At 43.7% G+C, this 17,052-nt stretch overlaps 1 protein-coding gene across 7 annotated transcripts in view; it reads right to left on the bottom strand.

Moving 5' to 3' along the window:
- Positions 1-17,052, bottom strand: part of golga4 (golgin A4) — a 93,752-nt gene that overhangs the window by 71,346 nt on the left and 5,354 nt on the right. For 6 of the 7 annotated variants that reach the window (XR_014768900.1, XR_014768899.1, XR_014768898.1 and 3 more), the window contains exons 2-3: positions 4,533-4,613; positions 1,473-1,574 (exon numbers count right to left, since the gene is read on the bottom strand). Coding sequence is in view for 2 of the 7 variants with exons in the window: in XM_084710137.1 (XP_084566263.1) it covers positions 1,473-1,574; positions 4,533-4,613 (183 nt within the window). In the remaining 5 variants the exon portion in view is untranslated. The remainder of the gene's footprint in view (positions 1-1,472; positions 1,575-4,532; positions 4,614-17,052) is intronic. The other variant, XR_014768901.1, reaches the window with a different exon arrangement.

The following is a 17,052-nucleotide window of genomic DNA, read 5'->3' on the forward strand; positions in this document are numbered from 1 at the left end:
ATTTGCCTAGCGTTGGGATTTAGCCTAAACTTGACTTAGTGTTGAGAGTTTAAGTAATTTGCCTAGCTTTTGCAATTAACTACAATTTGGGAATTAGTCTGACATTAGGAATAAGCCTTGCTATAAGACTTAGACCAAAGTATTAACCTAACTTTCTAAGACCAGTGTGATTAAAGCAGCTAGAGATGTTAATGATGATGATGATGAAAAAGATGGGGTTTGCTGGGAGAAGATCAGACATCCAGAGGATTAGCATTAGATATGTAGGTCTCTCTACACTAGGCATGTGTATGTCTCTCTATACCAGGTATGTGTATGTCTCTCTATATGAGGTATGTGTATGTCTCTGTATACCAGATATGTGTATGTATCTCTATACCAGGTATGTGTATGTATCTCTATACCAGGTATGTGCAGGTCTCTCTATATGAGGTATGTGTATGTCTCTGTATACCAGATATGTGCATGTATCTATACCCGGTATGTGAATGTATCGCTATACCAGGTATGTGTAGGTCTGTCTATACCAGGTATGTGTATGTCTCTCTATACCAGTTATGTATAAGTATCTCTATACCAGGTATGTGCATGTCTCTCTATATAAGGTTTGTAGGTCTCTCCTGACCAGGTGTGTATGTATCTCTATACCAGGTATGTGCATGTCTCACTATATCAGGTGTGCAGGTCTCGGTATACCAGGTATGCGTATGTCTCTCTATACCAGGTATGCGTATGTCTCTCTAACCAGGTATGTGCATGTCTTTCTACACCAGGTGTGTAGGTCTCTCTTTACCAGGAATGTAAGTCTCTCTACACCAGGTGCGTAGGTCACCACTCACTACACATGTGTAAATGTAAAGAGACCAAGACAAGCTTCTAATTTAACAACTGAAGGCAAACAGAGACAGATGCACATATAGGAACATCTTCAACACACTGACTCAGAGGGGGAAGGGAAGGAGAGAGACATTGACAGAAAGATAGGGAGAGAGAGAAACAGGGAGAGAGATAGACAGAAAAAGACAGAGAGAGAGGCAGAGAGAGAAAGAAACTAGGACAGTGTATGGAGGGGGGGAGACAAAAAGGACATTCCTACCAATCAGACCAGAGAGGAGAAGCCCTGGGGAGGCCTGGCCTCTCTCTGCACGCGGCTACAGGGACCCCCCGGGCCCGGACCGCCCAGGCCCAGACCGCCCAGCTAGGGGACAGGGGATGCAGACGTGCGCACAGCGGAAAGCAACACAAGCTTCAATCCCACGTCACACATCACTCTCCCAGGGTTAGATGCAGGGTTAGGGTTGGATGCCGTCAGAACACACTCCAAAGGAAACAGGAAGGAGAGACGGAGTGGGGTGGAAGCAGTCCTTGCTAGGGCCTTCCTCCGCTGCCTGGTCCCACAGCACAGCAGGAACGAGGGAGGAGCAGGAGGAGCAGGAGGAGGAGGAGGAGGGCGTAAAGTTGCGCCAACTCACCGCACTGACAACCTGGAGCACTTTGGGTCTTTTTGATTGGTCCAGAGCAAAGATAGTGTACTCAGAGAGAAAAGCAGGCTCAGCTATCATCCCGGCCAGAAGCTGACCGCCACAGGGTTGCCGGGACAACAGGCAGGAGAGGGAGACAGAGAGCAATGAGAAAAACACCATGAGTGAAACAGAGCTTGGTAGGTGGGGGGGGAGGGGGGGGGGTGGAGGAGGGGGGGGGGGGATCCATTCAGATAGACTGACCAGAGGCTGGGGGGAGGGGTGGAGAGAGACAGACAGACAGACAGACAGAGAGAGAGAAAGAGAAAATGAGGGTGTGAGTATTTGTTGTAGGTGAGCAAAAGAACGAGGCAATGAGAATGTAAGTGTGACGAGAAAGTGAAAAGGGGGAGGGGGAAGAGGGGGAGGAAGGAGCAGAAAAGAGAAAGAAAGAAAATGGCAAGAGAGAAGATGAGTGAAACAGCCAATCAACATCAGGGCAGTGTCGAACCGTTTGGCATCTCTGTCTGTGTCCTAAGATTCCCTCAAACAGTCACAACCGAGAGTTCCCCTCCCACCAGCAGGAGGGGGCAGAGAGCAGACAGAGAGGTCAAAGGGCGTGAGGCTGGAGGTGACACCAGAGATGCTGAGAGAGACCTCTCCTACTCCCTCTACTGGGATGAGCGGGCTGTCCTGATCCTTGTCCTACCTCCCGAACAAGACTCATCCCAGCTCATCCCTAACCCAGTCCACAGGTGTGCTTGGAAGAGTGGGTTTGGGGAAGTGAGGATGATGGTGTTTTGTGGTGGTGTGGATATATGAGGTCAACAAGTCTGTAGGAGCCATTTATTTGATAATTTATCATAATGCTGTCATTTGTATTTCTGTCTGGCAAGTATGTGCCCCTTCAGGTAAAAATATTTTCCTTTGGAAGAGCAGCGTGTGGTGGTCAACTGGGAGCACAGCCTCTGAGCTGTTGTTGGTTTACTGTCTGTGCTCTTATCTTCAGTTTGTCTTAAAGTACTTCAAACTGCAACCATTTTGATTGGTTAATATTAGTGCTGTCAAACGATTAAATTATTTAATCGTGATTAATCGCATTAATGTCATAGTTAACTCGCGATTAATCACAATTATTCGCACATTATCTATTCTAAATGTCCCTTGATTTCTTTTTGTCCCTTGATTTCTTTTTTTCTTTTTGAAAAAGTGGTTTGGATTGCTTCGTGCAAATATATATATTTTTTTAAAACAACATTGCAATCGCCTGGCTTTGACGAGGGGGTGGAGAATTCGCATCAGCTGTGTGCTTGGCCATCAACAGGTATTTCAGACTGGACGTGCTGCGATGATAGCTCAGTTTACAACGACAAAACACACAGATCACTTTGGTCTTTTCAATGGAACCATTTGGCAACTTTTTAAAAGTAAACTTTCAATTCAGGATCTTATACATTTCGGCGTCTCGCGCTCGCCATCCACTCAAAACGTAACGTTAGCCTACTACCAGAGAATGTCTAATATCCGTAAACGGGCTCTGCTACTACTCTTTAGCCGGCTCGCAAGCCAAACAAGTGTGTGTGGCGTGCCTGTTGTTTTGTTTCCGGTCTAGGTAGATCCGGTGTGGTGTTGTAGTTTTTCTAACGTCGGTAGTTGTTGCAACAGCGTGTGGAAAAAAACTACAAAGTTTGCTAGGCCAAAAAGAGAGTTAATCGCGCGATAATTTGGGTTCGCGTTAACGCCGTTAACACGTTAAACTGACAGCACTAGTTAATATTATCTGTGACTCACTGCGCTCCATGGTCACATGACAGTGAGCTAACACACGCTCAAAGTTTGAAGAGCTGAAAAGACAACATGAAAACTTTCGGTGGGTGCTCCTAACTTTTTAAAGTTGGGAACACCAGTGCTACCAGGTAAAGTTAATGTCAAGCCCTGCTCTACTTTTACTTTGTGTTGCTTTGTCTACCTGTACGTTTATTTATTAAATGGACCTTTTTGGGGAAATGCTAGTGGACCCCGGTCACCACAAACCTAACAAAACAAAGGGACAATACAAAGTCTATGGTTGTTGTAAGGATGGTGTGATGCAGATACAAATTTTATGGTTCTTTCTAAGGATGGTCTGATGCAGATATGAGGTAGGAATACTAAATCTTAAATAACCTCAGAATTTCACCAACATCCAGAAGACTGCAACACACCACAAAAATCCACAAATCCCTATTCTGTGTTCAGGTGCTGACCAAGGTGACTGATGTCATAGTCTGGGATAGCATTCTCCATGTTGCGTCAACTTCAGAATACCAGGTCCAGTATTAAGCTATTATCACCCTGGTGGTTTATGTTCCTGAAGACAAAGGTCAAACACTACATACTCAACCTGAAGACTGATCCAGGTCTAACCCTAACCCTCTAGACAAGTATTTTGCTGATGAAGCAGCAGCACCACAACTCTTCCTGCATGGTAACAGTCCCTGGAGGTGAGTAAAACACCTCTTTAACCACCACCGGTTTCTATGAGAGCTGAATCTTTTCCCAGAATGCAGCTGGTGTTTCCAGCCCTCCCCGGGCTGAGGTAGTCTCCAGCCCCAGGCCTGCTGGTCCCCCCCCTGTACCTCCAGCACCAGGCCTGCTCCTCCCCCCTGTACCTCCAGCCCTGCTCCCTGTTAAGACAGTTGAAATTCCGTTAAGATGATTATAAGTCCTGGGGAAGACAGGTGGATGAAACCAACTGGACAGCCCCTCTATAAAATCCCTCCCATTCTTTCCCAGAGCTCATATTTATCCTACGAACGTTCCCATGTGGGAAGCAGGGAATCCCAGCAGATACAGGCAGATACAAGTACCTTTACACTTAATCACTGATCTTAAACTGGAGTCTAAATGGAATGGTCATATTGTTTATTATTGTGTATTTGGATAAAAGAGGTCCATTACTATGTGTGAGGAATATCCATATTATGCTGCAGGAATTTGATCCAAAAGGGGAATGTTTCAGGCGCAAACAGCTGCAAGGCAAGCACATCGGTTAGCTTAGCGACAGTAGCTACAGGGACAACCATGACTTACCTCTCTGTCACTAGGCAACACAGGTCCGTCGTGCGGCAGGGAGGGTGTGTGGCTGCCACGTCTGTCACCTCCAGGACCCACCTAGAATTTCAAGGTTTCGAAATTGAGCCGTCACTATCGGTTAGCTAACTAGCTAATTCAGCTCAATACATGGATATGACCTAAACTACTAAACATTTATTCTTCAATACAGACAGGAGGGCCCCTCAGTCACAATAAATACTCACGCCTGGAAGGAACAGACCTTAAAAGGTAACGAGGAAGTAGGGCTGGGCGATAAATCGTAAAAATAACTATCAAAGTAATGACTTCCCTCGATAAAGATATCGCAACATTAATTCATTTTCAATAATATTGATAATGTCGATAGAGAATAATTAGGAACAGTAGTCCATTTAATTTCCGTGATGCAGCAGGAGAAATGGTAGCCTACACTCACTAAAATATCCGAGCACCTTGAGTGGAGTAGCTAATGATAACCGCAAAAAATTAGTCTTATTGCCGAAAACAGTGGTGGCGATAGCCATGGCGAGGGAGCAACTTCTAATGAAGAAATTATTGATATTATTATATGAAATTATTGATTATTTATTTCCAGCAAAAATAAAATTGAGATATTGGTTGTGCATAGGCTCGGATGAAGGAACTAAAAAAAAGATTTGTGCTTGCATTTGTACATCCAAGCACTGAGCAACTGTTGCTTCGTTTGTTTGCTCGCCATGTCTCTCCACGAAAAAACGATATCGCACTTGCCCTTGCACGGTGGTAGCTCAGTTTCTCATGGGCGGGCCAGATGATCTGGGCGGGCAAAGCAGAGAGAGGGGAGGTAACCTTTCTCGTATCTACATCACTCGGAGGAGATTTTCAGACAGAGCAATTGAGCCTTCATTTTGTCAAAGGCGGAGAAGAACACCCAGGGCTTTGTTTAGACCTATCCAATATATATACCTATACCAATTCTAGCCACTGGGGGACCAAAGGCAGGCTAGGGGAACTCATATTAATGTTAAATAACCTCATAAAGGGAAGTTTTCATGTCATGTCTCCTTTAACTGGTGATTTTCGTTGTTTGTATTCTTCCCCTGCTATCGAAATGGCACGTCTGTTGATTTGATAACGATTGCTGCCCTTGCTCACGTTTGTATCTTAGGTGCATTATTATGCCTAGACCTGATCTGCCTAGCCTGGCTGCCAGCCCAACTTCTCCCCGCCCACAAAAAAATTTGGTCGGGAAGTTGGGTCTGGAGGGTCTCGTATTAGGGAACAACTACAAAAAACCTGTAGCGACTGCTCTCCAATAAAGGCCGCTAAGAGGCTTAATGGGCTCCAGGCAGTTACGCGTCCAAACAAATCTCCAACTCCGGTGATGGCTATAGTTTAAAAGTTTAATGAATGAAAGCCAGAAGTACAACGGATGAATGAGAACATGTAGATAGTGTTGAAAATAAACAAATAAAATATAAACTGCTGTAGTTGATGGTTATTTAGCGTTGTTGACGATAAGTTGACGGTAAACAGAAAATAAAACAGGTGCGCCACCAACCCCCTTTGTATCCTAACCCCCTCCTGCCACAAGTGCCCCGGTATATACACCACACCCACACCCACGTGTGCCAATCAAAACGGAAGTGTTTGTAACTTTTCAACATAAACAATTTTGGCCCCTACAATTCCGGCCCCTAATTATTATGTCTCAAATTCAAATAATAATTACACATTTGACATGACAATCAACACAGTAAATATATTTTCTTGATCTTCTTTCTCCATTATTTGTAATCCAAAGAAAGAGTGATTAGTCAAAGTCAAGTCTTCAGGAACAAAGTCAAGAGGTCAAAAGTTAGTTTTGGGTCAGTCAATGATCCTCTGCCTCCAGTAGTAGGCAGCCTTTGTTGATGGGCCTGGTCAGAAATCCGGTCTTTGACTTGATCCGAAGCTGACGTACAAGTCCCTTTTTGTCCATCATGGTCTCCACAATCCTTCCAGTCAACCAGGAGTTGCGAGGTGCTGAATCATCCACAATGACGACGATGTCTCCTGGGGTGAAGTTGCGTCTTATGTTGGACCATTTCTGTCGTTCTTGTAGTTGTGGAAGATATTCCTTAATCCATCTTTTCCAAAATAAGTCAGCCATATATTGAACTTGCCTCCACCTGCGGCGAGCATATAGGTCTTCCTTCTGAAACTGTCCTGGGGACAGTGATGGCACAGTTTTGAGAAGCAGAAGGTGATTTGGTGTGAGTGCTTCAAGGTCGTTGGGATCTGTAGAAGCCTTCGTGATTGGACGACTGTTGAGGATAGCTTCGGCTTCACATAAGACTGTATGAAGTCCCTCCTCATCCAGACTTTGCACATTTAGTGTTGAGTTGAGAACCTTCCGCACTGATCTGACTAGTCTTTCCCATACACCTCCATGGTGTGAGCCAGCAGGGGGATTGAATATCCAGTTTATTCCCTTTTGAAGCAGTGTGTTATGGATCTGACCTTGATTCCATCCTTCAATAGCTTCCTTCAACTCGCGCTGTGCTCCCACAAAATTGGTCCCATTATCTGATCGTAGTTCTTTTACTTGGCCTCGTCTGGCTATGAAGCGCCGAAGGGCATGGATGAAAGAGTCTGTGTCCAGCGATGAGGCCATTTCAAGGTGAATTGCTCTTGTAGCCAAACAGGTGAAAATAACACCGTATCGCTTCACAACACTTCTGCCACGCTTCACTCCAAAGGGTCCAAAGTAATCGACTCCAACGTTTGTGAATGGTGGGTCATCTGGAGAGACTCTATCCAGGGGTAGATCAGCCATCTGCTGTTGTCCAGGAGTAGCATTTATACGCCGACAGACAACACATTTAGACAGGATTTTTCTGATCAATACTGTGGCACCAGGAATCCAATATTTCTGACGCAGTCTGGATAGCATATGGTTGCGACCACCATGTCCCACCTCTCCATGAATATGTTACAGAATGAGGTCAGCAATGTGAAAGACTTTGGCCAGAATTACAGGATGTTTAATTTCTTCTGGCATTGCTGCTCTGCTTAGGCGACCACCAACTCTTAACACATCTTTGTCCAGAATGGGGTTGAGTTTATGAATGTGGCTTGTCTTTTTAACATTCATTCCTTTCTTGAGATTTGAGATTTCATCCCCAAATCTCTTCTTTTGGCAGAAGCGGATTATCTCAATCTCTGCATTCTCCAGTTCACTGATCGTGAGACGGATTTCCTGAGTGTCAAGATTTCCTTGCAAAGACAGAACACCACTTGCCGTTTTCCTCTTCCTGATTCTTTGCAGAAGCAGTCCTTTAATTCTGAGCATCCATGCTACTGCCCTTTTCAACTGATTCCAGGATGAGAAGTAATGGATGAAATTGGTTGTTGGATCCACTACTTCAAGTGTTATTTGAGCAGCGTTTACGGTTATGCTCTTGACTTCAGAGTCCGTTGGTGAAATTGCATCCAATCCATCAGGGTTCTGAGGCCACTCTTCCTGAGGACCAAGAAGAAACGGAGGTCCGTACACCCACATTTCCTTCTTTAGGAAAGCTTTAACTTTCACACCTCTGGAAGCCATGTCTGCGGGGTTGTCATTTGTGTTGACATACCTCCACTGATGTTCATCTGAGGCTTTAGCAATTTCAGTCACTCTGTTAGCCACGAATGTTCGAAATCGGGTGGTCCTGTTCTTTATGTACTTGAGCACAGAGGTGCTATCAGTCCAAAATGTAGAGTCTGCTAGTTCCATCTGCAGCTCTTTCCTCAATATTGTGTCCATTCTGCCTGCCATGGTAGCAGCAGTCAACTCCATGCGAGGGATAGTGACTGGCTTCAAGGGAGCCACTCTGGCCTTTCCCATCACAAATGCACAATGTGTTTGGCCATGGTTGTCATGCAGTAACAAATAACTCACACTTCCATAACCATCCTGACATGCATCAGCAAAATGGTGTAGCTGGGCAGATGTTACCGTTCCGAAGTTTGTAGGTTTGAAGCATCTATTGACTTTAAAGTCTTCCAAGTTATGGAGTTCCTGAATCCAGCTCACCCATTCCTGCACAAAAGAGTCTGGTATCACATCATCCCAACCAGTCTTTTCCCGACACAATTCCTGCAGGATCCTTTTTGCAGTCAGGACTACTGGTGCCAACATTCCAAGGGGATCATATACAGAGCTGACAATCGACAAAATCCCTCGTCTTGTCAGTGGTCTGTTTTTGAGGATGATTTTGAACTTGAAGACGTCAGACTGAACACACCATTGTACACCTAACATCCTCTCCACGGGCAATTTGTCATGGTCCAAATCCAGATCCTTCATTTCTTTTGCTCTTTCCGGTTCAGGTATGGCAGCCAATACATGACGACTATTGCTTATCCACTTGGTGAGTACAAAGCCTCCCTTGGAGCAAATGGCTCTTAACTCGTGATAAAGAGTTATTGCGTCCTCTTCTGAAGCTGCTGAAGCGAGGCAGTCATCCACATAAAAGTTGTTCAAGATAGTGTTGATAGTTTGTGGGCTGAACTGGCCAGTGTTGTCTTCAGCACATTTCCTCAGGGCAAAATTTGCACAACTTGGAGATGATGTTGCTCCAAATAAATGCACCGTCATTCTGTATTCCACCATGTTCTGACTGTAATCTCCATCAGGCCACCAGACGAACCGTAGCAGGTCCCGGTCTTCCTTTGGTACTTGCACCTGGAGGAACATCGCTTCGATATCCGCAGCAATGACAACAGGTTCTTTACGGAATCTAGCTATGACTCCAATCAAGGTGCCGGTGAGGTCTGGCCCCTGTAAGAGCTGAGAGTTCAGTGAAACTCCCCGATATGTAGCTCCACAGTCGAAGACTACTCGAAGTTTTTTCTTTTGTGGATGCAAAACTCCATGGTGTGGTAGATACCATTTTCTGCCATCACTACGTTCCAAGATCCCTTCTGGTACTTTCTCTGCATAACCCTTGGATATCATGTCAGACATGAAGTTGGTGTACTCCAAGTGATAGCATGGATCTCTCTGGAAACGCCTTTTTAAGTTTAGCGTCCTCTGTTCAGCGCAGTTCTTATTGTCAGGCAAGCAGATTTTCCTGTCCTTCAATGGTAAGCCAAAGCAGTAATGTCCATTCACCAGCTTTGCAGATGTTGAAACCAACTCCAAGAACTGCTGATCTTCTTTTGAAGGTTCTTGGTCATCTTTGACACACTCAGGAAAGTCAATCTTGTACTGCTGCTCCCACTGCTCATCAAGTGTAACAACTGATATCCTGTTAACACCGATGTCCGACTGCTCCTGAGCATAATCATCTTTTCCTCCCAGAGGTCCGTTGACTGTCCAGCCGAGCAATGTTTTAACGGCATACGGTCCATCTCCCACACTTCCGATGACTTGAAGTGGTTCAAGAGCCTTTGGTACATCAGAGCCAATCAGCAACTCAATCTCACCGTCCAGTTCAGGTAAGTGAATATTCTTCAAATGAGACCACTGTTTGATGTCATTTTGATGTGGGATGTTTCCTTTGTGCACAGGCATTGTCTTCTGTGTGTACACACATGGGAGATCACAGAACTCTGTGCCACGCAGTCCTGTAACCTCTAGGCCTGAAACAATGCTGGTTTCAACGACCTTCCTTTGACCCATTGTTCTCAGAAGAATAGTTGATTTTCTTCCCTGGAGATTGAGTTTAGTCATTAGCCCCAATGTGCAAAATGACGCAGTGCTTCCCGGGTCAAGAAATGCATATGTATGCACTGTTGTGTTGCCCTTCTTTGCCTTTACCTTCACAGGCACTATTGAGAGTTTGCAGTTGTCTTCACCGGCCCCAGTAAGACCACTTGTCTGTACCGAGGCTATGGCTCCAATGTCGGCTTCTTCTTTTGTTGGAGATTGATGTTTGTCCATTTCGTTCCTTCTTTGGTGGATATGCAGCATCCGAGGATGCTTCAAATTGCATATGTTGCAGCTGAGTCGCTTCCTGCAGTCCTTACTCATGTGTCCCTTCTGCAGACAACCAAAGCAGGCTCCATTTTCTTTTAAGAAAGTGATTTTCTCATGATGTGCTTTCTTTTCCAATAGGAAACACACCTCCAAAGCATGTCCACCTCCACAGAACAAACACCTTTTCACAGCCGGCCAACTGTCCATTTTCCTGGCTCCATGTCCATGTTTCTCATGTGCAACTGTCACAGCGGTTGCAAACGTACTCCCTTTGATTCTTGGATGCTGCGGTTTTGACATAAAACTCTTTCCATCCTTGCCTGGTGTTGGACTGTCTCTGATGTCTCCAAACACCGGATCAGTTGCAATCCTCGTTTGTTTTTCCAGGTAGTTAACCAGATCCCTGAAGGTAACTCTTTGTTTGTACCTTTCCTGAAAATCACATGCCACAGATCTCCATTTATCCCTCAGTCGATATGGCAGCTTCTTTATGATAATTAGCAGATTAGCAGACATGTTGAGCTCCTGCATGTTGTTGACATCTTCCATGGCATTGCAACATCCTCTTAGAAACAGAGTGTATGCTTGTAATGTTTTTGTGTCATCTGGTTTTATTGACGACCATGAAAGAGCCTTCTCCATGTAGGCTGTAGCGATTCTATGCTCGTTGCCAAAGTGCTCCTGCAGTAAGGACTTTGCCTTCCTGAATCCTCTTTCCGCTGTCATATGAAGGCAGCTCCTCACCATTTCTCTAGGTTGTGATTCTGTATACTGTTCGAGGTAATAAAGACAATCTGTGGGGTTTGGGTTCTTGCTTTCAATGTTGTGTTCAAATGATTTTATGAATGTTTGAAATTGAAGTGGGTCACCATCAAAACGACAAATCTCTTTCTTGGGCATTAAAGAGAGAGACTGTTGTTGGACCATTAATGCAGTGATGTCATTTTGCTTTTCCATGATATGAATCATATTGCTCTGCTCACCATTGTTTGGAGCAGACAATGTTGTAGGTACCGTAACATGTGCATCCATAGTCAATGTATTTGACTGTACTGTCACTGGCACTGTGTGGAGAGATTGGGTTTGAGAAATGTCTCCGTCAGCAGTGGCAATCATTTGTGTTCTATTTTCATGTTGTTTTTTCACCATATATGAATTCATACCATCTGACGCTCTTGATCTGTGGCTGCGCACACCAGATCTACTTGAGGCTCTGAGAATTTTCATTTTTGCCATTGTAGCAGCAAGGTTTCCATCCAGTTCCAATTGCTCTTTTTTCCTCCTTAGCTGCTCTTCCTGTGCTTCTATGGCATGTTTATCTTTAAGCATTTGTTGTTGCACAATAAGAGCAGCCATTTCAACCTCAGCCTTGATGCATGCAGATGAGGTGGTGGATAATCTTGAGCATGAAGAATGTGATTTGTGACTCCGGTTTGTAATATTTGACACACTGTCACTTGGATTTATTTCATCCTGCATGTCAGATATCGCTTTATTCTGTTGGGAAGGAATGGCAGGTTGCACATCAGAGTGTGGTATATTTCCCTTTAATTCAGCAGATGCCTCCTCTTCAGATGGAATGGGAAAGATGACTGATTGTGCAGTTAACACATCTGTAGTCACATTTCTTGCTTGCTGACAGGGTCTTTCAATCTCAGAGAGCCATGTTTGAACATCATCATTGAAGTCTGTGTTGTGTTTTATTATGCGTCCAAACCATTCATTTTGTGTTACCTTTTCCTCTTTGGGAAGTAAAACAATCACTGACTCATGTGTTGCATTTGCATTTTCATGCAGTTGTTTGAGTTCCTCCAGTTTGAATTGCACTTTCTTTGCATTTTCATCACTTTTCATGAGCCCTTTGATTTCATGTGAGAGCTCTTTCATTTTTGTCACATTAGATTGACGTTGCTTTTGAAGAGTTTCCATTTTGCAAGCCAGCCCTTTGGCTGTAAGCTTGACCGTTCTCTTCTCCATATTTTCCATTTCATTTGCGTCACTCATTACGCAAACTTTCAATTTTCACAATTCATCAAAGCACAGAGCAACAGACACAATGCAATACGCAATGACATTGATTCAGCCAACATGCGATTTCCATACAACAGCACAGCACAGCGGCGGCCTCAGCACACCACGCGGTCAAATCAGCCCAAACAATTGCCGATCGCGACAACCAAGCAAGCGCAACACAAGCCCAAACATACAGTCCCCAATGGACAAAACGGCAGCCTTTCCAAACTGTGTTCACCTTCAAACAAATACACAGAAGGATCAACAAACATACCGTTTCTGATGGCTGTGATGCACTGCTGTCACTCGCGCCTACACCGCTGCCGCTGTCAATTGTGTGCCTCTGATCCAAGGCGTCCGTGGAAAAGAGTCCAATGTTGCATAGTTCGTTCAGTCCAAAACATCGAGATCCAAGCGGTAAGAACAACGTTGAATCCCGTCCATGCCGTGGTGTTTTTGGATTGAATTAATAGTTTCTGTTTACTAATTGTAGCGACTGCTCTCCAATAAAGGCCGCTAAGAGGCTTAATGGGCTCCAGGCAGTTACGCGTCCAAACAAATCTCCAACTCCGGTGATGGCTATAGTTTAAAAGTTTAATGAATGAAAGCCAGAAGTACAACGGATGAATGAGAACATGTAGATAGTGTTGAAAATAAACAAATAAAATATAAACTGCTGTAGTTGATGGTTATTTAGCGTTGTTGACGATAAGTTGACGGTAAACAGAAAATAAAACAGGTGCGCCACCAACCCCCTTTGTATCCTAACCCCCTCCTGCCACAAGTGCCCCGGTATATACACCACACCCACACCCACGTGTGCCAATCAAAACGGAAGTGTTTGTAACTTTTCAACATAAACAATTTTGGCCCCTACAAAACCAGAATCTGGGCGTACCAATGAAATTGCCAGGGCGGGCTTTATACGATAATGGACAGATGATCAACAGTAACGTAATCACCCACGTCACAAAAGAGCGCTTAAGTTGAATTTGTTTTGAACAAACAACATATTACGTTGCTCTGATTGGTTGTAGGTCTATCCAATTGAGCGAAGAGGCATTTGTTTTCCAGGCTCGTTTGAAACACGCCCCGTAGTCAAAGCCCAACGGAGAGTTCTCAGACTCATATTCTGACTAGAATTATGAGTATGACAACCTCAAGCTATGATCTGCCCCCACTGCTAAAAAGATTCTAGGGGAAACACTGGATGAACACACCTACTGTCTGATCACGTGCCTCCATGAGCCAATCAGAGTTGTTCCCTGCCCCGCGCAGCTTAGTTTCTAGATGTAGATGGTCACAGACAGAGTAACGTGAGGAAAATTCCACAACAGATAGCAATCTGTCATAAGGCTATAAACTAGAAACCCGATTCCCAAAAAGTTGGGACACTGTACAAATTGTGAATAAAATCAGAATGCAATGAAGTGGAAGTTTTCAATATTTTATTCAGAAAACAACATCAACCCCTCAAAAAAAGTTCGGAAACATTATTTCGGTCGATTATTCCTCCCCTTCAATAATACCAATTGGTATTGTATTTTATATTGTTGGAAAGCCTGATTAGTCACCTTTACACAGCGTCAGAAATACATGAGGGCAAAGGGCAAAACTGCCCCTAAGAAATATAATTTTGCTCCTGATATCATTAGGAGAGGGGCAAAAAATGCCCCCAAAATTTCCTCTAATAATACTGATAACTTGTCACATCGTGACCCGGTCCAGTTACTATATAATGATTTTGATTTTCACCTTGACTGATGTGCGTGTGCGTTAACCGAACGTCCAAAAAATGGAGCACTTCTTAATCAGACCTGTGAGTGACTGCGAGTGTGAGGAGAACTAAGGAAGCAGCAAACACCGTCGAAAAATGGAAGCTAGATTGTCTTGGGGTGGACCCGATTTTTTTGCAAAGCATGTTGAACTTTTGAACAACGAGTTGCCAAAGTTGCTGTCAATCTGGCACAAGCAAATTCTTCTGCTGAATCTAGTTGAGCGAAAACATTAAGAAATACGTGGCCTTTCGTCACCAGCGACCAAGCTTTACGCCATCACCTACGGTGATAACAAGTAATAATTATTTGTAAATTATTTAGTTCGCTTTAGCTAGTTTAACATTAGTAAGCAAATTCTGGTGTAAAGCTTAAGTAAATTTCCTACCCTGCCTTTACAACAAGGTACAACTTGTAAGGATCGTGCATTTGTGGAATGAGCAACACAGCTAAAAGTGTGGGTAGCGCCCCAATTTTTTGGGCCAAAATCCCCTGCAATATTCTTCTGTTGGTATTCACTCTCGTTTTGAGTTGCTTGGTGGATTGGATGATTACCACAGTAATAAGGAAAAAACAACACATATTGGCAATTTTTATGCATTTTACACTGTCAGGGACCACAGTAGCATGGGGAAGATCCATTAGCAGCCATAACAACTTGGCACCTCCTCACCAGCCTGGTCACACACTGCTGTGGGATGGCATCCCATTCCTTAAACAGGATTTGTCGCAAGTCAGCCAACATGTTTACGTTGGTCACTCTGGCACGTACAGCACGGCCAAGCTGATCCCACTTGAAGCTCAAAACGATAGTGAACACCAACAGAAGAATATTGCAGGGGATTTTGGCACAATTTTTTGGGCCGCTACCCACACAGTTAGCTGTGTTGCTCAGTCTACGAATGCACAATACTAACAAGTTGTACCTCGTTGTAAAGGTGACTAATCAGGCTTTCCAACCATATAAAATACAATACCAATTGGTATTATTGAAGGGAAGGAATAATCGACCAAAATAAGGTTTCCGAACTTTTGAGGAGTTTAGATGATGTATCAAATGTTTAAACTGAGAAAATGTAATATTTTATGGGAAAATTAAGTTGATTTTACATTTCATGGCATCAACACATCTCAAAAAAGTTGGGACAAGGCCATGTTTACCACTGTGTGCCATCCCCTCATCTTTTTACAACAGTTGCTCAGACAAGTTGCTCAAGTTTAGGAATAGGAATGTTGTCCCATTCTTGTCTAATACAGGCTTCTAGTTGCTCAACTGTCTTAGGTCTTCTTTGTCGCATCTTCCTCTTTATTATGCGCCAAATGTTTTCTATGGGTGAAAGATCTGGACTGCAGGCTGTTATATGTACATTTAACTTTTCCGGCATCTTATTGCTACGTGTCCCAACTTTTGGGAATGTGTAGCTCTCATGAAATCCAAAATGATCCACTATTTGGCAAGACATTTTAAAATGTCTCACTTTCAACATTTGATATGTTATCTATATTCTATTATGAATCAAATATAACTTTATGAGATTTGTAAATCCCAACTTTTTGGGAATCGGGTTTGTATCTTAAAGAAAATGTCTAACGTAGCTTTTTGAAATCCGACAAAGAGCAGAGCAATGTTCGGTGCAAATTGTGTAGTAAACAAACAGGTAGCTACCATGTCTACCAAACTGCAAATGTGGACTTTGACAGGTCTTGTAAGCAAAGATTTGTTAAAACGTTTACCGAGACCATTTGCAGACCTGTCGAAAAGTCCACAATACGTGGGAAAATCCCAAATTAAACCCAAGGAATCTGAGGCAGACACCATGTGTCAACATCTCCAAGGCAACCGCTTGCTAGGATGCTTGCTTCTTAGAACGACTCTGGACCAATAAGAACAGCGTATTGGTCCAATTACTAGTGTATAAGAAACCTTTTTTACCATCTGAAACAAAATCACTCGTTGGAACATGCAGAAAGTGTGAGTTTGCGCCAAGGTATTGATAAAAAGCAAGGTTTTAAAAAGCTTAAGCTACTTGACCCCAGGTACGTGCTACCTGGCCGCAAACATTTCTCTCACACTGCCTAAACTTTGTGCGGAGTGTAGGGAAAAAGTTGAGGAAGAGACTTATTTTGCTACTACTATTGAGCTGGGCAATATGGGTAAACATCGTCTATCGTCTTAATTATCACTATCAAATGGAAATATAAATATCTAAATCGATAATTTTTTACCCATATTGCCCAGCCCTTGTTGGCGCCACAAAGCAGCACAACGAACCTTTTCAACCACTTAAAAAAAACACCAAAGTTCAATACGATGAATGTATGAGGGCCAAGAAATGCGTTTCAAAGACTAATCATCCCACAACATCAACTCAGGCATCCATCGAAGCGAGCCTCTTTAGGGCATCACCATACCCATCCACCTCCCAAAGACACAGTAAAATAACAAATGCAGTTGCACTTCATTGGCCAAAGACGTGCCAAATAAACACGGTGACAAACGAAGGCTTCAAATTCTTGGTCAAAACTTTGGATAAACAATACATGATCCCCTCGAGCATTATTTTTCCCAAGGTGGCACTACCTGCGATGTACAGAAAACACAGAGGGGAAATACAGAGTGATCTTGCCAATATGAAGTACTTTGCAACTACAACGGATCTGTGGTGAAGCAGGACAATGTACATGAGTTTGACAGTTCATTACATCAATGAGGATTTTGCAATGCAGAGTCTATGCTTGCAAAGATCCCGCAAGATCACACAGGAGAGTCAATTGCCCAAGGCCTGAGGGAGTCGATGGCCTC

This window comes from Hypomesus nipponensis, chromosome 11, assembly GCF_054491055.1.
Source record: "Hypomesus nipponensis isolate SF chromosome 11, ASM5449105v1, whole genome shotgun sequence".
NCBI classification, from domain to species: domain Eukaryota; kingdom Metazoa; phylum Chordata; class Actinopteri; order Osmeriformes; family Osmeridae; genus Hypomesus; species Hypomesus nipponensis.